General features: G+C 36.7%; 1 protein-coding gene across 3 annotated transcripts in view; it reads right to left on the bottom strand.

The window, feature by feature from the left end:
• Positions 1 to 26801, bottom strand: part of ITSN1 (intersectin 1) — a 133444-nt gene that overhangs the window by 38583 nt on the left and 68060 nt on the right. For 2 of the 3 annotated variants that reach the window (XM_069871605.1, XM_069871624.1), the window contains 9 exons: positions 23664 to 23788; positions 19569 to 19792; positions 18123 to 18244; positions 15866 to 15880; positions 9497 to 9741; positions 7741 to 7900; positions 6716 to 6921; positions 6068 to 6150; positions 3981 to 4147 (listed from right to left, as the gene is read on the bottom strand). In XM_069871605.1, coding sequence (XP_069727706.1) covers positions 3981 to 4147; positions 6068 to 6150; positions 6716 to 6921; positions 7741 to 7900; positions 9497 to 9741; positions 15866 to 15880; positions 18123 to 18244; positions 19569 to 19792; positions 23664 to 23788 — 1347 coding nt within the window. The remainder of the gene's footprint in view (positions 1 to 3980; positions 4148 to 6067; positions 6151 to 6715; positions 6922 to 7740; positions 7901 to 9496; positions 9742 to 15865; positions 15881 to 18122; positions 18245 to 19568; positions 19793 to 23663; positions 23789 to 26801) is intronic. The other variant, XM_069871614.1, reaches the window with a different exon arrangement.

The following is a 26801-nucleotide window of genomic DNA, read 5'->3' as shown; positions in this document are numbered from 1 at the left end:
CAGTAGATGGCGAAGTATTGTCTATCCTCTCTGTTGAGAGAAAGGCAGTGGACAGGACATACCTCACTATTTCTCTTCTGCACACCTGAGGCACTAACTGCATTTGAGGGTATTTTGTGACAAGTGATGAAGTCTCTTAAAGGGCAGAGCAGAACTTGCTTTGTTAGTTTACTAAGACACAACGGTAGACTTGTCAATTGTATTGTACAGCAAGACCTTTACAATTCAGATAAAATACATTCAGACTTATTGTTTCAGAACATTTATGCAAAGTTTTGTAACTAGAAGCATCTACATTTTTGTGTTTCTAAGTCCACTGTGAGAGCTCCATACCTTATGCAGAGGTAATTATCACCAGTCTCAAGAAAAGCAGACTAGAATAAAAACTTGTTACAGATTTGTATTCACCTACCTCAATCTAATGAAAACTCTGAGCATGGACCGTGAACTAGTGTCATCATTTAATTGAAGAACAAAGACTTTCAGTCTGCTAATAAACTGAAACTTTAAGAAACAGTTTATTTTAGCAGTTTGAGGTGAATGGGTAGTGTGGGACCAGGTACAGAAGAACAGATTAAAAAAATATCTTCTGATGTACAAATCATTTATATTTTGAGGCTTACAACCATTTCTACAAGCTCTATACTTGCTGTTAAGAGACCAGCACTGCCTTACTTTTTCTTCAGGCCTAAAAGGGCAGAAAATATTAAAATAATTTACTCTTTTAGCAACATTTTCCACTATCAGCCAGCTGTCCAAGCACAGCAGCACATCTCAAAGTTAGCAGACAGCCACCATTGTGAAAGCCTTTGTAAAAGCTGGCTCTGTGAACAAGCTGAATAGCAAAACACTGTACATGTAATGGCAATTATCCACTTGGAACAAGAACTACGTCCTGCAGGGCATATGAATCACTTTATGAAAATAAGCATCCTGGATATCAAGATCTCCATGAGCTCTGTGCCTTTTCCTCCCTCTCTCATCCAGACGTGATCTGGAGATGTGATTTTCACCAGAAAAAAGGCCATTAGAGCACTTTTTGATGAATTGCACTTAACTTTTTCAGCCCCAGACAAATTGACATCAGAGAAACAAACTGACCTTTCTAATAAAAACAGCTTTCAGTGTTAAATGTCTATTTCTGAGTTCCCTACAAAGAAGATTTTTCCAATATCTGTGCCTGCCTCTCAACAGACAGGAGGGGCATCCAGTCCTTAAAGGAACACAACAGGCAGCTCTGCACATCTGAATGTAAATCCCCAGGCTGTAAGACTAAACTCTACTAAGAATATCTTCAAGGCAAACAAAACATGTTCCAACACAAAAGTTCAAAGGAAATTAAACATTAACTAACAAGAATGTAGCTGAGGTTAAGACTATGATGTATGTGAAGAATTACTGGCAGGGCTGAACTTTAAACCCACGTCCTGGACTGTAAAAAAGGAGTGCTCTTCTTAACCAGGTAAATTTCCTGATACAGACCCACCAACACCTTCACTGCCACAACAGAAGGGTTGTTGCACTACTCAGAGGAGAATCAAGCCGCTATACTCAGGAACAGAGTTCAGAATTTCTTGTCCAGACTCACTCTGCTGTCAGGTTAAACCTATACCCTGCCTAACATCACAACTTAATGCTATACAAAATTTACTGTGCCAAAAAGACAAGCTAGTCTACTGTGACGGGCTCCACAGTGCTGCAGCTATGAAGTTTCTACTAACTGAACCACCAAGTACTCCACTTCTGGTCGAGGACCTCATCTAACTCTCTGCTGCTCCACAATCACTAGGTTCGATGCAACTAAAAGGTAGGAACCAGCACAGGTATGTCCAAACCAATACCATAAATGAGGTATGATGTTTCACTTCTAAAATGAAGTGCACACAAAACCACAAAAGTCAGCTAAGAATGCAGTTCAAAACCAGCTCAAGTTAATCTAAGCCGATGCCCAGGCAATCTTCCCTTCTTCACTAGTCTCCTACAGCACTAATTCTGATACTGACCTTTTCCCATCCATTGCTGAGATGATTCAGACCATCTTCTAAGCATATGTCACTTCTGCTAGACTAGTCTGCTCTGCTTAGTGTCCTCAGCTGGTTTATTAATGAGTCAGATGACAGACAGTGGCAACAAGCGTGGCAGGAAGGACTGTATCTGTGCTCACTTTGAATTGGTTACAAACAATCATTTTCTATAACCATTGGTGTGGCCAGCAGGAGTAGAGAAACCATTGTGTCCCTCTGCTTGGCACTGGTGAGGCAGCACCTCAAATCCTGTGTTCAGTGTTGGGCTCCTTAGTAGAAGAAGGACATAGAGGGGCTGGAGTGCATCCAGAGAAGAGAACAGAACTGGGGAAGGGGCTGGAGAAAAAGTGTTACAGGAGCAGCTGAGGGACCGGGGGTTGTTTAACCTGGAGAAAAAGATGTTGAGGGGAGACCTCATCACTACCCACAACTGCCTGAAAGGAGGGTGTGAGGAGGTGAGGCTGGTCTCTTCTCCCAAGTAACAAGTGACAGGGCAAGAATGAATGGCCTCAAGTTGCCCCAGGGGAGGTTTAGACTGGATATTAGGAAAATTTCTTTACCACAAAGGTTGCCAAGCACTGTAACAGGCTGCCCAAAGAAGTGGTGGAGTCACCATCCCTGGAGGTACGTAAAAGACAAGTAGATGTGGTGCTTCGGGACATGGCTTAGTGGTGGCTTGGCAGTGTTAGGTTTACAGTTGGACTTTATAATCTTCAGGGTCTTCTCCATCCTAAACTGTTCTACGATACTAGTATATGAAACTATAGCCTTAATGTGCACAGAGAAGCGTACCTCACAACATAAGGGGAACAACTAATCAAAACTGGGACAGGATTTCTCCAGTACAAGAACGATTAGTTCTCAAACTAGTGGTATAAGGTATGGAAGAAAATTGTTAGATGATGCAAAAGACAGATGAGAAAAGTTTCAAAAATATTTCTGGAAGCAATAGCACCATACTGTTTCTCCCAAGGACTGTAATAATAAACGTCAAAATTTTTTTTAATCCTGTCTCAGAGTACATTACTGAAACTTCTCTATTATCCAGAAATTTATTATTAAAAGGCTTTCTCCAGCTATGTATTTCAGTACAGGTTTTATTCTTCTGCTTTTCCACCAACAGACATAATTTTGAGGAGTGACTTTGCTCAAGCTCTGTATCACAGACAGTCTGTCATTGAGTTGTGTCACATACACACAGAATTCAAGACTTGTGGAAAAACTCTTAACAACTCTTTCTAAAAATACAGTAATTTTTTACTTATTTACTTTTAAAACTCCTATTATTCTTAGGAGTGGAAGTCCTCTCATCAAGAGACTAGTATTGCATTCAACTATGACTCTAAGCTAACTCCTACTAGTAGATGAATTATCCTCTCAAACAGGTGAGGAATCTAAATGAGAAAACATCTTTCTTTAGAATGCTTAAAAAGAAAGAAAAAAATATGGACATGTTCTACCAGATTAATCCAGGATAAAAATCAGATTAAACAGAATTTCTATTATTCAGTCACAGAATTTCAAATAAATATAGTTAACTAAGTTTCATTGCCAACTTTGTTCCCCTTGATTACATGAAAATAACAAGAGGGGGGATCATAGACTGAAATATCACTCTCAATTTTGTAAAAAATAATGGCAGTAAAATACAGCCCAGTCATCAAAAACTTACCTGGGGAACAAAGTAGTCATAGCTATTCTGATTCATCTCAAGAAAACTAGCAAGTTAATAGTTAACAAATGGAAAATTCATTTTATCATATGATCCACAAACTTATTTACAGCATTATGTTTTAAAATAGAAATATTATTGCTTTGCCTTTCCAACCTCACATTCCATAAAACTGCAAAGTATTTTTTCATCCTTTATATCCCCTGACTTGCAACTATAACTACAATACCAAATAAAGCATATCTTCTCTTGCTCAATTGTATAACATTGCAATATGTCTCTACCTCAGAATCTTTGAGTCTCACATAATTAGATGGGAAAACTCCTGATTTATCACCCAGTGTTCCTGTCCACCAGTCGCCATCTTTCTTTGTCACAAGAATCATATCACCTTGTTGAAAAGTTAGGTCTCCTTGTTCAGAACTCTCATAAGTATACATAGCAATATACTCTGTAAGAGGGAAATAAATACAGAACATGGGAAAACATTTGATAAACTGCTCAATTATCATTTGCAAAACCTAACTAATATAATGTAGTGCATCCATGGGCTAGAGAAAAGACAAAATCTATTCACTGCTAGTTATAGCAACCTCAATGTTTAATGCATAAAATTGTATCTGTCAGAACTAAATACAATCTATGAAAAATCTGCTTCTGGGTTTGTTTTTTTTTGTAAAAAAATTTGCTAGTAGAATTAAAATGTACATGAATTATTCATTTGTATCAGAAATTAATGTGAAAACATGTTTCCCAATGGTTTCTGTTATGTGCTGACAACTAGAACTTTCAGTCTCGAGGATGCAAAGTCCCAGTATCCAAATATCTGTAGATAGAGGCTTTATTCTACATATGCTGTTTGCCTCTTGTATACAATGAATTCTTTCATTACTTGAAGCTCTGCATGAAGGGCACACATCTCATTGCATCTTACGCAACAGATGGCTCGGATATGTTAAGACAAAGACTGAATGTGTTCTATTTTGTTAAAACACATTCAACTACTCAGTATTCAAGTGCAAAACCACTACACTAGACTGATGTTGAGCAATGCAACACATAATTTGATCACAGAACTACACGAAAAATCGTACATACAAGATTACAAAGAAGAATTTCAGACAATTCAGTAACATTTTCTATATAACTCAATACATTCTTATTTAACTGAGCTTTATCACACTTCACACAAAACAGATTCCTGAAGATTGTATTCTTTGTTTCTAGGTCCAGCTCTGGACTGAAGAGCAGTTCACAATATCTCAAGAAGACTTTCATGCATATGTAACTAAAACGTTCAAGTATTCCACTGCAGCTGGCAATTGTTCTGTTTGCTTGAACACTACATCTGACCAAAAAGCTTAATTTGAGGAAGGTCAGCAAGAATTCAAACCATAAATACTATCCCTAAAGAAAGCTAAGGCATGGTTTGTCCGACAAATGCATCTGAGAGCACATATCTGTTTGTAAGCACATGCACACGAACACACATGTTAAATACTATAACGTATGCTATACACTCGATTTTTCTTAGATCTTTTAAATGTAATAGAAGATGCTGAATCCATGCTTTATTATTTCTTAAAAACAAAGAATTTTTTGGATACGTTTTATGTTTTGTGTTCCTTTTTAATACAAACATATAACTGGAGACATCCCATACATTATATAAAAATGTTCATTTGTAACCCATATTTATATTCATTGATTCACTCTGTGATTTAAATTAAACTAGCTGAATGTGCACTGAAGTGGATTAAGAGTGCCCACACAGTCTGTTAACACAGCTCACATGGAGACATTAAGCTCCAACCGAAGGGCAGCAACAGCCAGGAACACAAGTCTTTTGCAACCTTTCAGAGGCCTCACAATTACCCGTCTGTGAGCCAGGGTCCATTTTATAAATGACGGGTAGCCTTGACCATAAGGATCAGAAGATTCTATAACTGCAATTTCTTTAATTAAGTGCTTTAATGAAACATTGGAAATGAGCTTTGAGTGAAATTGAGACGTGTTAATAATTCCTCACATCCTGAAGTACATGTACAGATGTATTTATGTGACTCTCTGCAAAACCCCATTCCAGATCGGGAATTGTTACAGAAGTATTTATACAAGAAACAACACAAACTACAGAAGATATTTTAACAGCATGTGAAATTATTTCTTCTATATATACACTATATATACAAATTCTCTCCACAATACTTTTAAATCATTCCAAAGGCAAACTGATTTGCAATTCAGTTTTAACAGGCCAAATCTTAAAACACCAAATCTGATTCTAAGCTCACTTCTGGCAATAAGCAGACTGATTATATTTAATTACACAGCAAAACACTATCAGTGCCATTCGGTTTGAAATGCTTACCTTCACCTGACATGGTTGCTTTTGTTGCTGGTGATGCTACTCTTTTTAGACTAGCAGGACTTTCTGAAGAACCAGAATCCATGCTTTAGAAAAATATAACAGTTACTTAAGAAATAAAATCTCTCCATAAAAATTATTATTATTATTATATTTAAAAACTAAGATAAATAAACGTAATCCATTGTATCCATAAGTAATTCCCTACATTTTCAAAGACAAGAAAGTAAATGTGCATAGCATTCTCATTTGTATTATTAATGTTAATGTGGCCTTCACATGACACAAAACAAGATTTTGATTGTTTCATTCTCAAAGAGTAACAGTAAGGGATTAAATTTTGAAGTATATCATTTATTTTGGGGAAAGATAAGCTATGACTTGTAGTTGCAATTCATAAAATCCAATACACTACTTTTTTACTTGCAAGTCACATAAAATTAAGAACAACCATTACACTTTAGACCTCTCATTGGTGATGCCTGACCAGGGATGGAAGTCAAGATCCCCAAGAAGAGAATCATATTAAAAAAAAAAAAGAAAAAGGCATTTTTACAGAGTAGATTTTAAACTTTAAAATTCAAGTGTGCAACTCTTGATATTTAACTATTACAATGTAGAAGCAAAGTATGGTAAAAGCAAATAAAATACCTTGTTGACTTCCTAATTGGGCCTGAAATAAGCTTCACATAAGATTTAGGAAACCACCCCTTCTGGCCTTGAACCTCTCCAAACCACCACATATCTTGCTGCTCCAAAACTGTGATGATATCATTTTTGTTGAAATTAAGGTGATTGTCTTTTTTTGCTCTCCAGGGATACAAAGCCTGAGCTTGAAGCCCCTCCACTTTTTCACCCTAATATAGTTTTAAGAAAGAGACAAGTCAGTCATGCACCACCTTTCATAAAGGATGCTCAAGGAATTATGTTCTTATGCTACTTACATAGCAACAAAATACAGAGACTCTTCCTCAACTACATAAAGCAAAGTAAGTCAATTCAACTTAAAGTAACACCAGAAATGCTTACATTTCTATCTGTTACCACATAATCAATAAAATGTAAGATTATCAGAGGATTTGCTTAACAAGTTAAAGTTTCACAATGAAGATATACATATAACAAACCTTCATGAAGCTATTTTGGCAGGACATAATGTAAACTTTATGGCAAATGACAGTTTGCAGCAACAAATTATTCATGCCAAAGTTTTCGTTTTTTTTTTTTGCTCTAAGATATTTAGCATTTTTCAGAACATATTAGCTTACAAGAACAGTATGTTGTTCAGTTGAGGAAAAGGAAATGCCTTAACAGACGGACAGAGGTTCTGATGCGAAGCTTTGACTTAACTACATAATCCACTTTGGAGTGAAGGTTATTGCCATGTGATTTACAGAAACCTCAAGTTAGTCACTCAAAACTAACATCCTGCCAAAACATTAAGACTGGACCATCAAAGTCTAAAAATGACAACACAGAACTGCAGAAAAGAAAATGCTTTCTGTTAAATTCTGCTACAGATTTTGCAAATGGCTGTACACGACCTGTTGATCACCCCAAATTGAAATAGCTTACCTATTGCAAGGGATCTTCTTAATGCACGGCCTTATGTTTATACTTTGCTTTGCAAATATTTGTGCTGGGTCAGAATAGTTTTAATAAATATAGGTGCTCACCTGCCCCAAGACAGGAGAGGGAGATGATCCTGTAACCGTGGCAGGAGTAAAGGCCGATCGCTGTCGCATCTGTCCTGCACTGGGAACAGTCAAAGATGGCTGAGCTGCCCAAGCATCCCAGTTATCTGTCTCCGGTTTCTCACTGCTGTTTGTTGGCCAGCTGAAATAAAGAGAATGACTTAATTCCTAGTGCTCTCAACTGAATAAAAACATAAGATTGTCCAGAAAAAGGAAATTGTACATGCTAAGTTAATTTATTTTAATTGAATATTCTATGAGCATCATAAGTCCTAGGTCTAAGTAGTGTAATCAAATGTAAACTAACAATAAATTTATCTTAAAAAGGCAATCTCTAATATAGTTGCTTGTACTTGCTACTTGAGGCCATCTGTTCCTGTAATTCAGTTTCATTTCTTAGCTGTGCCCCAATACAATAGAAGTTCAAGTAGTGAGTCTGTACTTTACAGTGGAAAGAGGTAACTCAAAAGAAAAAAAAAATTATCTTCAAAACTGGCTTGAAATCTTCACACCTGATGTCCCTGACCTCTCACATCCCTTTCCCTTTTATATCATTTTGCTGCTTCTCTTTCAAATCTTAACCGTTTTTCTTTTGCTTACAATGATTTCCTACTGACTTGTTCAAACTCTCTAGAGTTTCATGGAAGTCCCACGTTTTTACTATCTCTCATCCTTTAAAGTGCCTACTAAATCTCATATTCCACATCTCTGCCTCCAACTACCAACTCAAATAAACAAAACCCCCTGAACTATAGAAGCATAAACAAAGCAACTATCTTTAACCTATGTCTCCTTTGCCTGGTGCTTATGCTATTAATTGGACTAATCAATTGTTGTTCATCTGGATTGCAATAGTGTCCAAAGACCACAACCATCCCTACCCCTATATCATGACAACGACAGTGTTATTAATACAAATGCCTCGGGACTCACTTTGTATTGAAACTGAATATTAATTTTTAAGAAAAGCATGAAAGCATGCATTATCCACCTAGGGTAGAAACAGCTTTTGTCAAAAGCATGATTTATTTGAAACAATAAAATCCAGTATGTGGCCAAACATCCACAGGAAGCTCAAGATTTATTCTTGCATCCCCCCCATCCCTGAAAAAAAATACTGTAGTCAAAGTTTAAATAACTGTACTGTGACCCATTTGATAAATTTTTTCATTAGAACATATCATGTACAGTAATGTTGCACTAAGATATTTAGATATTAATTTATAATTATGTATTACATGATCAAAAGATAATTACTACATAAACCCCCCTGCAGAGTGCGTTACGCTGAGATAACGAGACATCTAGAAAAGGGCACATGTTCTACTTGCATCAGTTTTATTAATGTGATAAGGAATTAATAAATCAGCTTTTCATATTAACTCTGTCATATATTTTACATAATAATAATACATGTTGGAAACCTTGAAGAGGATTGGTGTCAACTAATTTAAGAGAAGGAAGGAAGACACTTTAGGATTTCCACCATGTTACCATCCTCACTTAGGAAGGTCTCTTATTTGTGATGTGTCCTCCCACATTGCTCAGGAAGATACGATAGGAGCCTGGTTAAAGTTCCACAAGGCTGCAATTTTAACTATTTACTACAGGAAAAAATATTTTACTTCAAATGAGTTATTTTTATTTTGCAACCTTGATACTGTGCGTTGTCACCACAGTCCAATCAGTTAAAAGGGACTTTTCCACATTTAAGGTGAAAATCACTACCCAAACATACGTTGAACTGAAGTCTGCCCAGTTATTGGCAGTTGTAGCACACTCTGTAGAAGCAGGAGTTCCTAGCGATGTAGTGGTTTCATGCACAGAAACTTTAGGTGCAGCAGTCGCCTCAACTGCTGGCTTTACAGAAGCTGGAACTTCATTTTCAGGTATTTTCTCTGCATAGTTTGCAGGGAACCATCCAGTTTTCCCCTTCAATTCTCCACCAAGCCACCCTGGTTCTCCAGTCTGGCTTTCATCCACCTGTAGATGCATTAAGTCAGACAGTTAAAAAACTTAACTCCCTAATGAAATTTTTACTTAAAACAATCCATCTTATCCACAGTAATTACCTGCCTCTAGTTAGAGACATGACACCTCCATTACAAACTCAAGTTTCACTTGGGAAGATTTGTTGTTAGTAAATTTACTTTTGGAGGATTATGTTGACAGCTATTCCTTCTATGAAGTATTAATAAATAAGGGAACATTTTCAACACAATACTGCTTGCAATACTTTTTTTTTTTTTCTTCTCCCCCAAGCCAAAACCAGAAGTATTTCTTGGTGATCAGGTAAAAAAGTTTTATTTCAGTCCCAATGCATAAGCCAAGCATGGGTTTTAAACAGTTGCCTGAAAGTCTGTCAGAGTTCAGCAGAACTGGGAAAAGTGAATTCTAAAGAAATCCCTTAAACACTGATATTTCTGGTTTAACTAATACAAATGCAGTTTTTAAACAACTTTTCCTAGATGTTTCTCTTGCAGAAAATACAACAAAAACCCACAGCATATTAAAAACATCACCAAATTTAAAACGACACTCAAACAATTCAAAACAAATCCACAGATCTGCTAACATTAATTCCATGGTTAAGTTTTCATACATAAATTTGCAGGCCTCTCTTCTTTTCCCTTACTCTGATATCTTTGCCAAGCCATAGAGGACTGGATGAAACAGGGCTATTTTTGCAGCTGTGTTTTAATTCCTACATATTGATGATTATAGTAATGCTAAGCTATGATTTTGCAAATTTCATACTTTCCTGTTAACTTCTCTTCAATATTTCACACATTTGTTCTACAAGCTCTCCTGACAGACTACTGTCTTAAGTCTCCTCTTTCAACAAAAGTGACCATTGAAATGGTGAGCTGCAGCTAACCACATTCAGTAAGAATTTCAAGAGAAAAGTAATTCACTATTGCTTCCCCTGGTGAATTGATAAGGTGGCTGAACACCTCCAAGCCAGAGGCAGTTGCAGACACTTTAGAAGAAAAAAAGGTAATAACTGCACTGGGTAATAATTTTGGTAAATCTGGTGTTCTAACTATCTAATCTTTTTGATAGGTCAAAAGAATCACTGTTTTCAAGCAAACTGTTATACATTCAGTAAGAATATACATGTTCAGCCTGAAGAAGAGAAGGCTCCAAGGAGACCTTATAGCAATCTTCCAGTACCTGAAGGGGTTACACAAGAAAGCAGGGGAGGGACTGTTCCCAAAGGCTTGTAGTGATAGGACATGGGGCAATGGATATAAATGGGGGAGGGGCTGATTTAGACTAAACATAAGGAGGAATTTCTTCACGATGAGGGCAGTGAGGCACTGGCACAGGTTGCCCAGGGAAGCTGTGGCTGCTCCATCCCTGGAGGTGTCCAAGGCCAGGTTGGATGGGGCCTTGGGCAGCCTGGTCTTGTGGGAAGTGTCCCTGCCCATGGCAGGGGGGGTGGGACTGGGTGATCTTTAAGGTCTCTTCCAACCCAAACCATTCTATGATTCTATGATATGAACAGGGTTTGCACCTTTGACATGTAAATAACACCTACTTTGTACAATTATCTGCTGTGCATAGCTACAGATTCCCTAGCAACGGTTGAGTCAGCACTACAACCAATTAAGTCAGTTTACCAACCCCAGAAAGCAGCTGGGTTTTGGCAAGAATTTCATCTGTTTAGGCCACTAGCAATCAGTATTTCAAAATACGTAAAGAGTTTCAAATGACAGTGTAAATTAAGAGTTGACTGTGAAAGACCACAGGACAGCAGTCAGAGATGCTTCAATTTGTCCTTATAAATTACCTGATAATATTTCCTAAAAATCCATTGTCAATGTGAGGGATTTGTTGATTACAGAATGCTTTATGAGCTAAGGAATAAGAAGCATTACCCTTTTCCATCAAAGGGGTTTTCAGTATATAACATAACAGAAAAATAACATTTAGTAGTGTCTCAAGCTAGATGCTTCTGCAGCTGGAAACACACCCACAAATTCACTCTATCAATTTTAAGAAAACAAAACCCAATCAGCTGCTTGTTCAGAGAAAAAAAAAATAGCCAAAATTAGTGGGAAAGAAAATGGTACAATGGTGGAAAGTAGTCACTCTAGACTAAAGGATGCCTAGAAGTGACTGAAAAGCAAAGCCTCCATCCCTGGACTCATTTGAGCTGTTGATGGATGGCTTTGCCTTAGGCCAGTTGTTGACTCTGACTGCCTCCCATTGTAATTTGTATCCCACACCCCTGTTTTGGTGCAAAACAATCCATTATTTCTGCTTTTTGTTGAGCTCAACTTCTGTCTCAGTGCCCATTATTTCAAAGCAAACCCAGAAATAAATGGACTACATGCTTGACCGGTTCAATGTGGTTTTACTGCAGTGCAGAACAAAATTGCCACTGCAGCACTGAAAAGGACTCATTGTCAAAGCAGCAGGATGAGTGATGAAAGGTCACAGCAGAGGGTGAATCTTGGGGGAAAGAGAGGGAGAAATGGATTATCAGTACCTGATGCTAAATTGAATAATCCAAACAGCAATAACAGTCACAAGGTTTCTACTTGCATTCAATTGGTCAGGTAGTAACTACAATCACTAACATACAAAGGAATTAGGACTGAAAAGCCAAAACTCTGTTATGGAGATGTTCTAAAAAGGGCATCTTTGAAATGAATCACAGTCATACAGAAGCACCTATGATTTTTCAGAAAGAAATGTTTTGCACAAGCAGAGGGGAAAAAAACCCTACCAAGGAGTTTTAAAAACAAATTATTTAATGCCCCCTTAGAAGACAGTTTTAAGTTAAAATAACTCATGAAATAGCCTATTAGGCTAATTAAACTTATGCTTAATCAAGCCACTTAAGTTCTATATATATACTCATGAAAAAGCATTTAGAAGGATAATTTTAACTCTAACATTCATAAAAAAATTGATTTGGCAGTTATTCATATAAAATATGATTTGCATCTGTTTTCGTAGTACAGTATGCAACTTGAAATAAATTCTTTTGAACATTTTTTAAATTCATTTGTTCTAATTTCCTTATATTTCTTTTTTACATCCACCATCCTGAAGTCCCTACAAACAAACTATCCCAGAGTACTTTTTCCAAAATACAACTAGACTTCAAACGTACACCTAAACAAAGAATGATAGCGTTTGTGGTTTTATTTTTTATTTATTCAACCGTACGTTAGAGACACAGCTTACAGCTACTTAGTTCCAGAAACAGAAGACAAGTGACAGGAGTAAGAGCAGCACTACTCTTAGCAACAAAAGCAATAGGTTGAGATGTCCAGATGGAGAGCAGTAATGAGCAGTGTCGCAGTGTCCCTCCGGGTTCTGTTGTGGGACCAGTGTTGTTTAATACCTTCATCAATGACAGACAATGGAATCGAGTGCACCCTCAGTAAGTTTGCAAATGACACCAAGCTGAGAGGTGAGGTTGACACCCCTGAGGGAAGAGATGCCATCCAGAGGGACCTGGACAAGCTGGAGAAGTGGGCTTGTGAAAAAAACTCAGAAAGTTCAACAAGAGGAAGAGCAAGGTCCTGCACCTGGGTCAGGGCAACCCTTGATATTGATACAGGGTGGAGGACGAAGAGATTGAAAACAGCTCTGTGCAGAAGGACCTGGGGGTCCTGATGGATGAGAAGCTGAACAGGAGCCAGCAATGTGTGCTCGTAGCCCAGAAGGCCAACAACATCCTGGGCTACATCAAAAGATGCGTGGCCAGCAGGTCAAGGGTGGCAATTCTGCCCTTCTACTCCACTCTCATGAGATCATACCTGAAGAACTCATCCAGCTCTGGAGCCCTCAGCAAAAACATAGACCTGTGGGTGTGTCACTCCTCATGACCCACTAAGATGATCAAAGACCTGGAACATCCCCCTTATGAAGAGAGGCTGAGACAACTAAGGTTGTTCAGCTTGGACAAGACTCCGAGGAAACCTTATTGCAGCTTTTCAATACTTACAGGGGGCGTATATGAAAGATGTGAAAAAAAACTTTTTAGCAGGGCCTGTAACAATAGGACAAGGGGTAATGGTTTTAAACTAAAAGAGGAGAAGTTTAGAGTAGATATTAGGAAGACATTTTTTACACTGAGGGTGGCAACTGGAATAGATTGTCCAGAGAGAGAGTTGATGCTCCATCCCAGGAAATATTCAAGGCTGGGTTGGATGGGGCTCTCAGCAACCTGATCTACTTTAAGGCATCCCTGCTTATTGCAAAGGGGTTGGACTAGATGACCTTCATGGTCCTTTGCAATCCAAACCATTCTATAATTCTATGAGCTAGTATCTATCTGCGTCAATAGAAAGGGCTGGCTTTGCAGTGGCCTACTCCACTTTAACCTGGCTCATACATCACCAGCAGCATATGCACACTAAAGAGAAGCCTCGTTTTACAGTATATACTCACTACCTATGAGACCAAACCGTAACACTCACAAAAAGTATTTTATCAAAGATAAACAGAGTATCATCATCTGTTTTGTTTAACTATTTATCCATTAAATGACCACTTGAATTCTATTCCACTTGCCGGCTTTTGATCTAGATATTTTGAGACTACTGGAACTCCTGTTGTACTGTCGAGTAAAAGCTCTGCAGGCCAGAGGCCATATGCTGATTACACCTACACAGGATGGAACACAACTGAGCTGTGTGTCTCATAGAAAGAACATTCGTTCTCTCACAATTGATAACTAAACAAAACAGATGGAAAAAAAATCATTATAAATGTTTTAAGTTTTCCATGGAAGTTTCTTCAGGAACTTCCTGTTTAACTTACGTTCTCCTGCTATCTGAGCAACTACAGTTCAGTAATTCAATAATTCACCTGGATTTCATTGAATTTTGCTTAAGTTTAAATAAGCTGTATTATATAAAAAATTATCAGCAAGAACAGAATCCACTCATTTACTTCAAGCTGGTGCCTAACAGCAGCAAATGCCAGGAGGACTTGCTTTGTTAGAGCTATCCAAAGGAAAAACAAAACAATTCCACATATTGCATACATATATTCACACACATAACAGATATTTAACTTCTTGAAAGCTTGGTAAAGTTACAGTTAGGATTATAAATCAATCTAGCACACAGTGGAAGAAATTTCAAGTACACAGAAAAGGTCAGAATCAGAGAAAGCAGAAGTCTAAGGTAAAAGAAAAAAAAAAAAGAAAAACTCTGTATTTAAAAATGAAGAATTAAAAAAAACCCAAACAAAAACCAAAAACCCACAGCTCACATCCTATGCATCCTCTAAACCACTACACAAGATAAATCAGTGCTACCGATAACTAAAATGTATTGGAAAGTCAGGGAGAAAACAGCCCTCTGCAAATTTACAAATACTTTTCCTTTAAGAATAAACCTTCATCCTTCTCCCTCATTTCGACCAAGACAGTCCTCAAGATTGACACATAGTGTAAAAGTGCATTACACCATCGTAAAAACTATTTACAAGCCATACATCTATTAAAGCCATTCTGACATAATGAATTCTGCAGTCCTATTTACATCCAGGATTTAGGCCTGGTTGCCATGTGCACAGCCAGTGGATTTGGGCTTCAGCTGGATTCTGTGCTCATAGTAGTTACAGTTAGAGTGGTATCTTCCGTTATGTGATTACAGGACATGACTGCACAAGCCCGCACACACAAAGCCATTTATGGTGTTAAAATCATGAAGTGCTGAATTTGCCTATGTTAGATAACAGTTATTCTAAGCAAGACATTGATTCTGTTGCACACAGTAAACTCCTAACTGTATATGTCAGCTTAACTACAGAGTTGCATTTATGTCATTAATTAGACACACTTTAACATGTAAGCTTGTAAATCAATATTTTGCAAAAAACATAACCAATCTGCACCTTTTAGAACCACAGGACATGACAAACACTTAAGGACAGAAGAGTCTATGAGTGCAAATGCACATTATCAAAAGTAAGTTCTGGTTCACTGCACTTAAAATTACTTTTGACAATGTGAGCTAGTTTGTTAATTTTGCCCTAAGGTGAAATCAAAAACAAGTAAACTACATGGTAACAAAGTCTGTGTTTATGAAAATGAACAAACTGCATAGACTTCCTAACAGTCATATAGCACACTTACCCATTCCCTTTTAACCTCCATCAGGAAAGCAATGATTTAAAGCAAGGCAGAATTATAACACATTTCACAGAACTGTCTTATTCACTTCTCTAAGAGTAGCCCATTTAAGCAACTACTACAGAGCAGGAGATAAATCTCACAAGAATCACTTCTCAGGTTCAATTATTGTCAAAAGCAAGATAAATAAAGAAAATTGTGAGTAGTTACTCTACAAAGGTAGAGTAAGTTAAAATTAAGTCCAAGAGCAACATATAGGAAGACTCAAAGTCTCTCATTTAAAATGTATTGTGCTCCTCAAAATCGTATTTTTCTAACAAAAAATATTATGTCCTGTAAGTCTAACAGTGATCACTATTCCTCAAGGAAAAAAAAGTAAGTTTACTTGTAAGCCTAGGCTACAATCTCTTTCCCAAGAAAGCAAGACAATACAGCATTTTTCAACAGCCTAAGGACACCCATGTACCTGCACCCCCTCTCACTGAGCAGCTGACTGACCAATATTATTTCTTGGTGCCTAATGCCATTGGGCCTCTTCCCAAGTTCTTCAGTAGTGCTACTAATCCAGGGTTCACTTTGATTTTCCAAAAGCAGATTACAATGTCACAAGCACCTTAGGGTGACAAAATTGAATCAATAAAAAAAAAAAATCAAACCAAGCAAAAAAAGCTGAGAGAGGCTCATCTCCCCGGAACACTTGCTTTTGAAAAATTAGTTATTACAACTTCTGAGAGTTTACAAAGTGTATTTTTTCCAAAATCCATTCTTACTGAACTGTGCCAAAATGCAATAGGTCTTAACATTTATTTGGTTAGGTAGAACACTGTAAGGAACACACTTTCCCACAGTGAATAAGGTATCATGCAATATGTACATTAGGAATTTTAATTATTAATAGACATATGTATATTAAAATCATACTATCAATTTATTAACGTTAATATACACTTCTAGTAACTGCAGTAATTAATAAGAGAACCATAATTTTAGCGGTAATTAGAGACAAAAGCAAAATATTGCCTTATTGTTTAACACTTAGGCTGACCACATCCCTGTCTCACACTATATACTTAAAATAAATAAATAAATAAATAAAAGGAAATTATTCTGTATCAGCATACCTGCAATCAGATTTTTAGGTTTTGAAGTCTGTTTTTTAGAAATGACATTTTATCTACTGTATATCCTCTTTAAAATAAATGCTCAAGTATCTCACAAAAGAGTTAATTAGATAAAAAGAAAATAAAGGAAAAGAAAAGAACAGAGTAAATCATCATAGAAACAATTCCAAGTTACAATTATAGTATATCATTATGTCAAAAATAGTCACGAGAAGAGTGGTATAAAAAATTTCTGGTATTACTGAGAAGTATCACCACCATACAAAGACTATGTTTGTGATCATGACAGAATGGTAGGCAGCTTGCAGTTTAGCGCAATTGTTTCACATAACATTAAACTGGATGTTCTCTTAATAAAAGCAACTTTCCCAATTCAAAATGTTACACTGCTCTTGTACTATTTTCATAAAATGGTACATTTCTTGTTAGAAACATACTTTATGTTCAGTGCCTGAAGGGGCTACAAGAAAGTTGGGGAGGGACTATTCACAAAGGCTTGTGGTGATAGGACGAGGGGCAGTGGATATAAATGGGAGAGGGGCAGACTTAGACTAAACATAAGGAGGAAACCCTTCATGCTGAGAGCAGTGAGGCACTGGCACAAGTTGCCCAGGGAAGCTGTGGCTGCTCCATCCCTGGAGGCACTCAAGGCCAGGTTGGATGGGGCCTTGGGCAGCCTGGGCTGGTGGGAGGTGTCCCTGCCCATGGCAGGGGGGGTGTTGGAACTGGATGGGCTTTCAGGGCCCTTCCAACCCAAACCATTCTGTGACTCTATGATACTGTTAATCAAAGCCAGTTTTTGATTCCACACATAATAGTCACTCTCTTAACAGAAAATAACAGTAACTTTATTCCCTAGGTATCCTGGAGGACAAGAATCCTCCCGCTGAGATAACATCCGTATAGGAACCTTTCCTAGCACTGACAGAAGTGCACAGTTCAGCACACTAAAACAGGTTATGATCTACTCTCACATTATGTTTAAACTTTACCCTTACAGTGAACTGTAAGAAGCCGTCCATTATTACACATTGAAATATTTTTCTCAAGTCTAAAAAATCTAGCCATATATAAATTTCAATCACACATGTAGAATAGTTTAAGTATTTTTTTCAAGGAATCTCACAATCACTTCTTACCATGACTATGTCACCCGGCTGAATACTGATTTCATCGTGGCTTCTTGATTCAAAGGGATACAGTGCTCTATAATACACTATTTTCACATCCTCCTGAGCAGAAATGGTTAGAGGAGCTTTTTCTGAGGAAAAAAAAAGGAAAAAACCCACACATTTAAAATAAACTATTATTTTCAAATATTTGAAAAAATAGGTGAAAGCAGAAAAAAAAATAACAAACCTCACTCTCTGTAGGAAGTATATTTTCCCCCTTTTACACAAGGGAAAGTAAGAAAAGTAATTACTTAAAATACAGTTTTCTTACTATTTTCTTTTCCGAAAATTACTGTATTTTCACTTTTATGATATACAGCTATTTTAATAGAAAGAATGCACTCATGACTTCTCAAATGCTTCAATGATTTTGTAGGCTAAACCTGGTTAGCCATGGGTACAGTTAAAACAGTGACAATCTTGCATATACCAATAGTATCCCGAATAACATTCAGAGCCTGCCTGTGTAGCAGCTTCAGTTGCAGCCTGACTATACTTACAAGAAAGACATTTTAAAATGTTCTAATATATACAGATTGGCTGAAAAGAGGCTACTTACAGATGGCGTTTTAAAAAAATTACATACTGAAGATGCATTATTAGAAAAAGAAAAATACAGCAAAACTCCAAAGACAAGCTAAACTGCTCTTGTATAATGCACTACCTATTTTGCCTATTTAGTCATCCCCTGCTACTCTGCACAAATAAAACCTAGGAAGAGAATACATTAGATTAAGTCAATCCTAGACTTGGGCTAAAAGATAGAAAGTAATTTCTCCTTTAGGCAATCCTTAGAGACCAAACATTTAAACAAACACTACATTTCCAATCAGTTCTTCTGTGTATGCTATCAAAGCCACTTAAAAGGGAACCACAACTCCCAATATGGTCAAAACCCAGGTTATAATGCGAAGAAAAAGGTCTCAGCTCAACGTGATCATGAGTTGCAGAAAAAGCGATTAAATCTTAGACTCTAGGTCACCTGTTCAGTGAACACCATGCAGGGGAAAGGGAGAAGAGGAAAAAAGATAACTAAATGACACATTGCTACTATAAAAAATCCCAAGGCGTATATTCCACACCAAAATAAGAATTGTGAAGAAAAGTGCAGAAATAAATTTAGACATCTTGCATCAAGCTCTTACAACAACTTACAGCTAAGATTCTCTCTTCAGCTGGCACTGTGAACCTCATCAGCTATGCTTCACTCTCTGCTAAACACCACATTTTTAGGAAATGAACCCTGAAAACTTTTTGGAGTCTAGAGCTCAATCCATACATGATTTATGTTAATAAGACTAGCAATCCCATCTTGAAACATAATATTCTTCTGTATTAAATGGTAAGACAAAACAGAAAAGAATTGTTCAAGAGAAATGTGCAACAGCCTTTCTCCATTTTTTTTTCTTCTACCTGCATTTGACCAAGGAGCCTGGACAGCTGGTTTGACTGGTTCTTGATGTGGCTGGAAAAGCTTACTCAGTTTTTCTTGCATTTCCTGTTTCCCCTCACTTTCCTTCTTCTTGGTTATTTCTTCCCTTTTTTGCTTCTCATCTTCTTGAATTTTTTTTTGCCACTGAAGTTCTTCTTCTGGTTGTACTCGATCAAGCCGCTGTTTATCCCATTCCTGGATTCGCCTGTTAGACAATTAAGGGTTGATTTTTTTTAAGGCAGTCAAACAAAAGACCATAAAAGTTAGTTGTCCTTGTGTGAGATCTATCATATAAAGCATATTCTTTATGGCTTTGCATACCCTGTAAGAGCTGTTAATTTTATTTTGGTGAGTTATCAACCACTCCACAGCATCTTCGTACACAATGACTCCTAGAGGGCAAAGGAGAAATATTCAGAAAGATTTGCTATGACTCCATGTGTATTCATAAAGAAAGAGCTCTGACTCTCAAACAAGTGAGAGACTGTTAATGTAGCCTATTACTGAGCACAGGCCTCCATTACCTTGAATTGCTTTGTCTTCGCATTTAAAAGCTACCTTTATTTTTTTATTTTAACTCACCTATCAACTTTGTATCTTTACAATACGATTCCCCAGAATTCTAGAAGAGGTACAGAGCAACCTGAGCATACAGAAATACGAATCTAGTTATGTTTTTGAGCCAAATGTAAGATGAGAAAAAACATTCAACACACTTTTCTTGTCAGAGTTCTTCAGAGAGTTGTAAACTTTTCCTGCTTTACTGAGGTTGTGATCTCTTTCCCTCTACAATGGCTTGAAAATGAATATATTTACCAATGCTCTTCCAATTATTGTAGGAAACTTTACACAGATATCTTAGAACAGCCTCTTACTCACAATGCTCTTGTAAGCTTGACCTTACACTTTCAGTCCCACCTCTTCAACTCAACAACATCCAAGTGTCAACCTGGAGACTCAACAATTCAATGTGTATATTCTCTTTTCATAGTTTTCCATGGGATTCATAAACTTTATGCTGCTGTTTTAAGCAATGAGCCATATGGAGAAAGCAGGAAGAAAGCAAGACAGAAAAACAATCTCCCTTGGCTGAAGAAATAAAGCTCCTTAGCATCCACGAACCCAGACATAATTCCTTCAGTTCCATCTAACTGTGAGGCTGTTCTTCAAAATCTCTTCCCAAGCAGTCCAATTCAAGTGATCAGAAGTGTGGCAGTCCTGATGCTCCTATTGAGGAGCAAGGAGTGAAAATATCTGCAAGCTTCACACAGCACCCTTACCGATCTACTCAGAAAATTTCACGTTCCCAACTGCGAAATCTAGAAAGTTAACAAGTCCTTCCCCGCAACAGTGGACAAGACAATAGAAGAAAAGAATAAGCATTCGCTGCTAGAAACATTTTGCCCCGGTAAATACAACTCTAATGGGCATTAGTACAGTGTGCTTCATTTTGTTCCTTCTATACTTTCCTCATGCTTACAAAATCAATTACAAATGCATGACAAGCTGGCCATTACAGACTTGGCCCATGTCTAAGGGCAACATAGCCAAAAATTGTGAAAAAAATTTAATTCCTTACACGGAAAAATTCCCTTTCTAAAGAGTAGGTTAGCACCAGAGGGCAAAACGCTTATCTCTATCAATGTGAGCTTTGAATTGGCTAGAATATTTTCTGAGATCTGTTGAGATACCCAGTATCTGTTTAGGATGGCAACTACTAACTTACAGGCTTAAAAATTCTTTAATGTACAGTCATTTAGCGAGTTAATAAATTCACATTTTTTTTCTTTGTCCTTCGTATGTTCATTTGCAAAGTATTCAGAGTCACTCAGCAGTTTTGTTGCAACACTGAAGCTGTATCATACAGAGCTCAATTTTCTTGTGACTTGAGTGCTGTCTTACCTGATGGGCTTAGTCAGCTGGGCTTTAGATGGGAAATTGAGTTTTTAATTACGTTTCGAGTAGAGTGATTAAGTTTTCCCATACTTATAAACAAAGTTTGCTCTAATTGCTAGAGCAAGAAGAGCAGACAAAAATCCACCTTTGAGGAGTGTTGGGTATATGTACTTTCTTTTTTCCTTCCATAGAAGCTGCAGAATTTTCTTCTTTGACTGTTATTGAAGCTGATTTCACAAGTTGAAAATAAGGAAAGGAGTAAGAAGAGACAGAGAAACAAATGAAAGAAGCCTAGGTGTGAAATCCACAGCTTGGGGTTAGGAACTTGATATTCTGCCCTTTTCTTTGCTTCAAAACTCCTGATGTGCTAATTATTGTGGAATATGACCTCTAATCTGGGATTTACCTACACCTGCTTTTACTCTTTTAATTTCCCTTTTTTCTCTCTCATCAGCTGCATTGTACCACTCAGGTAGCTCTTGTCCCAGATACCAAGAGTGAGTTCTATTCATTTTACTCAAATGCGGGATTTCCCCCTCCCTCCCCTCTGAACTGTATATTACTCCCACAATCATGCAAGTCTACATGTAATAAGATAATTAAGACTAGTTAGCCTTAAGAGATCTTCAAAAAGGCCTCTACAATTCCAGATACGTATCATCTGTATCTTTGTTTTCCCGATTAAGTTACGTGCACAAGTCAGTGCATAACTACCGACAAAAAATTGTTGAGATGGCTCTCAGTACAAAGTGATTGTGGTTATCCAAAAGGTTAAAGCGCACATAATTATGATCTTATATTATTCTTTCTTGCTTTCATTTTACTAGAGCCATTAAAAGGCAAGTTATTTTTGTAACCATTATGGGACAGTATCTAGATTATGAGGATTAATCATCTGCCTTATTCATTTTGGTGTCTGTTGGAAGTGAGTAAGACTGGTATACTGCCTGTTATCAGGTACACCAACTATGATTACTTAGAAGCTTGAATATTTGGGCACCATTGCTAATAATGTCTGAGCACTCAGCTGGCATGAAAAGCCAGATTTGAAGTTTTTCATGACAGAATTTTTTCCCTTTTTTTTTAAAAATGTGGTTTTGAATTTTCATTTTTCTGGAAGCAAGTGGAGTATTTTATTTAATGTTCTCAAATAGAATGTTTTTAGTGTTCTTCTACTTCCAGTACCTCAGCAGCATTCTTTTTTTCAAGGTAAGTTCCCAAAATATTGCCATATTTAAAGTAGTTATCTTTTTCATGATAGAAAACAGGTTTCTTAGAAAGTCTGCTATTCCTGAAGTTGCTCTTCAGATTCTTAAAGGCATAGATTTTATGCAAATGATTTAGGAATTATTTAAACTTAACTGCTTCTATCTGTAAGATTACTGTTTGAAGATCTAGTTTTCACTGACACTTTAGGGTTTTTTTGCCTGAAATGTAAAAAGTAACTTGACTCACCAACTGGTGACATAGGCTATTGATTTGCTTTAGGTCACAGTCCACATAATATAACCGATAATTTAAGGCCCCTTGTTCCTAGGCCTTTGCTTTCATGTCTTGACCAACATCTGTCTCCATTAAGACTCTTTTACATATTTTACATAAATATATTATCAAACTTTGTTCTTCTCCATGTGCGTAGCAAAAAATCATTAGCTCTGTATTTTATATTAGCATGAAAGCTAGTTAGTTAGGCTGTTCAAGCCTGCCTCTAGATGTAGAAGTACCTTACACATTTAAGTAACACTGCTAAAACCTGTACATATCACTGACAGTTAAGAGTCACAGACAGGGGCGGAGTAGTGTGGAACGGAACGTTTAGAATGAACCTACAATGATCATCTTGGTCCAACTGCCTGACCAATTCAGGGCTCACCAAGTCAAATCATGTTATCAAGGGGACTGTCCAAATGCCTCTTAAAAAATGACAGGCTCGAGGCATCGATCACCTTGCACTCTACAACACACTTCTCATTCATATGTCAAGAGATTCCCCTAACTTTAAAAAGGATCATCCGCACTGAAACGGAACTGTCTACATCTTGAGTATTCCTGCCATTTAATGACATATTATTGGCAATCAGATTATGCCCCAGGAAATGCAAAGTTCATTTTACTTGTTTGCAAAATGCTGTGCACTTCAACACCTCTATACAAAGGTTTTATATTAGAGCAGTTTTTACCTTTGAGCTTCTTTTTGCTTTTCCAATTCTACCGTCTTCCTTTCCTGTTCTTTCTGTTTCAGCCTTTCAGCTTCCATGTTCTTTTGCTTCTGTAGTTGCTGTTTGTTATGTATTTCTCTCAGATCCTAGAAAAAAAAGAGTAGATTAAGTGTAAACGTACACTATATGGATCATAACTAATGGCTCCATATGTTTCATTATGAAGTAACAAAACTTATAAATGGTTGGATATCTCTGTTCAAACTTACAGTATTTTAAAGTAGATTTCAAAGATCTATAAACCACTTACAGTTTTCCTATTTTTATCCATATTACCCAAGATGTTAAATGGTTAAGAAACAAGAAAGCTTTTAAATGGGACTCTAAAAACTTGACAAAGGTTTGACAAAGCTTAAAACAAAATGACTTTTCAGATTAAGCTGTCTGCTGGTTTATTGAATCAATTTCTTAAATTTTATATAAATAAAGCCTTCTGAGCTGCCCATAATAGCAACTGTTTCAGTTAATCGGTTTTATTTTTAAATTAATGGCAATTTACTAAAGAAATTCAGTATTTTCTTTTTTTATACCCAGGAGACTGAACTCCTTAAAGTAGTGTCTTTGGTATGAATCATAGCACAGAGAGCATTTATCCATATAGAAGTCAGTTATCCTTTAGTTAACTGGGAAGACACTGCTTGAAACGTTTTGATTATGATTTATATTCTAAATATCATCTTTTCCTAAAGATCTGTTCTCTGAATTAACACCCATTAACACAAATACAAATGTTATCTTGAATCTCTTCGCATAACCAAGAATTTTGCATCAGAACTTCTCAGAATTAGAAGAGGGGGGAAAAAAGGATAACTTTACCTGGGACAACTGAAATTTTTCATTGAAAATAATTAGCTTTAAAACTTAACAATTTTTTAATGAAAATACAGTGGAGACAAAAATAAGCAAAAAATATTTACATATCAGGAAATAGTTTCTAAATGTGTACCTTAATAATGTCTACTTTTATTGAAATACATTTCATGCAGTTTTCAGTTCTTGTATGCTTAAGCTTTTTTTTCAGGAACTGAAACAGTTAATCTTGAAAGTATTTAAGTAGTTTTTCAGAAATTCATTATCTACAAATTAGCCAGATGAAGACTTCATTTACCTATACTCATGCACTGACAGAAATACAGAAAACCAGGTGAGCAAAACAAAGGTAACTAAGTATCAAGTGATTCAAAGAGCCAAAATGAGGAAAGTTTCACTAAGTTAATTTCACGACATTATTAGTAACACTTTAGCTATAGTGTCATAAAAGTTGAAAGTTAAAACTCATTTATTTACAGACTATATTTGCAATGTGTGTAAAACATTAAGTTAGTGGACATAATACATGCATCAGTGCCAAACAACTGCACACTGTGGAACGTCAAATTTTCAGATGTCAAAATAACTACAGTGTGAAGAGGAGCAGCACATGACCTTTGCAAGGTATTAAAAACACTGCTGATATATGGATGAAAGTTTAAAAAACCTTAAGATGAACCTTGTGTCCTGTCTCCTGCTCTCATTTCACTAATGATCCTAAATTTTAAATTCAATGAACTGGATTCAATATCATTAAAGAGATAATCAGTTCTTATACAAGTTTTAATTAAAACTCTGCTCAGGCCATGAAACTCATTGAAATATGGAAATAATTTGGGCAATACCACATTTAATGATCATCATTATTTTCCACAGTCACATTAAAGCTAAGTAGATAGGATCTGGAATGGATATTACAGAAAATAAACTACTCTTACAACATCATTAGAATTATTGAGGCAGGACACTGCCTTGGGGAAAATTTTTAAACTCTGAATGCCCATGGTTATAAACATTCATGCATAGTCTTATTTTGGACTAAGGAAAAGGGCTACTAAAAAGGAAATACATTAGAAATATCAAAGAAAATTGTTTTCTTTAGTAGATAGTCCATAAAGAACAATGAAAAATAAAAGATCCAGAGATTGCAGTGAACACACATTTGGTCAGCTGCACCTGGAGCTAGAGGTGGACTCTGGCCAGACTATACATTTTGGAAGAGCTAACTAGAGCAAATGTTCGTTTCCAGTAATTTTGTTACTGATTCAGCTTCTTTAGTGTTGTTACACTTTAATATATTGAGGTACAAAGGATTTAACCCTTGTTTCAAATTTACTTCTCTGAAGGGGAATCTCAGTCCCCATCTCACATACATGACTACCTAAACCCTATTTGTAACAAAAAATACATACAAGTGCAAAGGACAAATATACAACCACAAGAACATGAGCAGCAGGGTCATGTACAAGCTTTCATCTGAAAGGACATAGATTAGAAAACGGCACAGCTGAAAGCAGTTTTCCACCTGGCCAACAGTATCATAAATTTTTGTAGACTGCAGAAATACATAAAACCAAGTATTTATAAAGCTCTTGAAGCTTGAAATACTACTGCTGCTGTGAAATATCAAACATCTTGACAAGCCTTCATGATTTTTAACTAGCCATTTCACTTTTCTGGGTAAAGAGACTGCTATGCAAAGCATAAGTTGTTTCCTCTGTTATGTTAGGCTTCAGTCAGACTTACATTTATAAATCCTTTGTTGTACTACTTATTCTGCCTTTCCTTCACATTCATGTCCACTTAACTTTGTATGCCAAGAAGCTCAAGATTATGAGTCCTAGCCAATGAGACCACGTCTTGGCGCTCTGATAACCACACATTTCTAAGGTGGCAATGCTCAAGATAACCTGTTGCTACTTGCAAAATTTTAATCCATTTAGGTAACATTGCTGTTTAGGATTGGTTTTAATTCCCCTTTGCATCTTTATCCCAAATTCTGGTGTTTAAGAAGTAACATAGAAATAATCACTAGGCAAAGAAAGAGGAACTAAAATTCTTGAGGCGTATGAAGGCTATCATAATTAAACAAAAAAAACCCAAAACATCTCCAAACCTTCAGGTGAGACAACCCAGATGCAAGCATCTGAGCTTAGTTCACCATTTTAATGAGAAATTCATAAACTAGAAAGAAAGATTTGGTTCATCTATATCCATAGAATCGGGGGGGAATCTCCCTCTAATTCAAAATACTGGTATTTTCCCCTTTCAGAAAAACTTCCTGAATTC

Source organism: Phaenicophaeus curvirostris, chromosome 1 (assembly GCF_032191515.1).
Source record: "Phaenicophaeus curvirostris isolate KB17595 chromosome 1, BPBGC_Pcur_1.0, whole genome shotgun sequence".
In the NCBI taxonomy this organism is placed as follows: Eukaryota; Metazoa; Chordata; class Aves; order Cuculiformes; family Cuculidae; genus Phaenicophaeus; species Phaenicophaeus curvirostris.
This window is presented reverse-complemented; position numbering and strand designations above follow the sequence as displayed.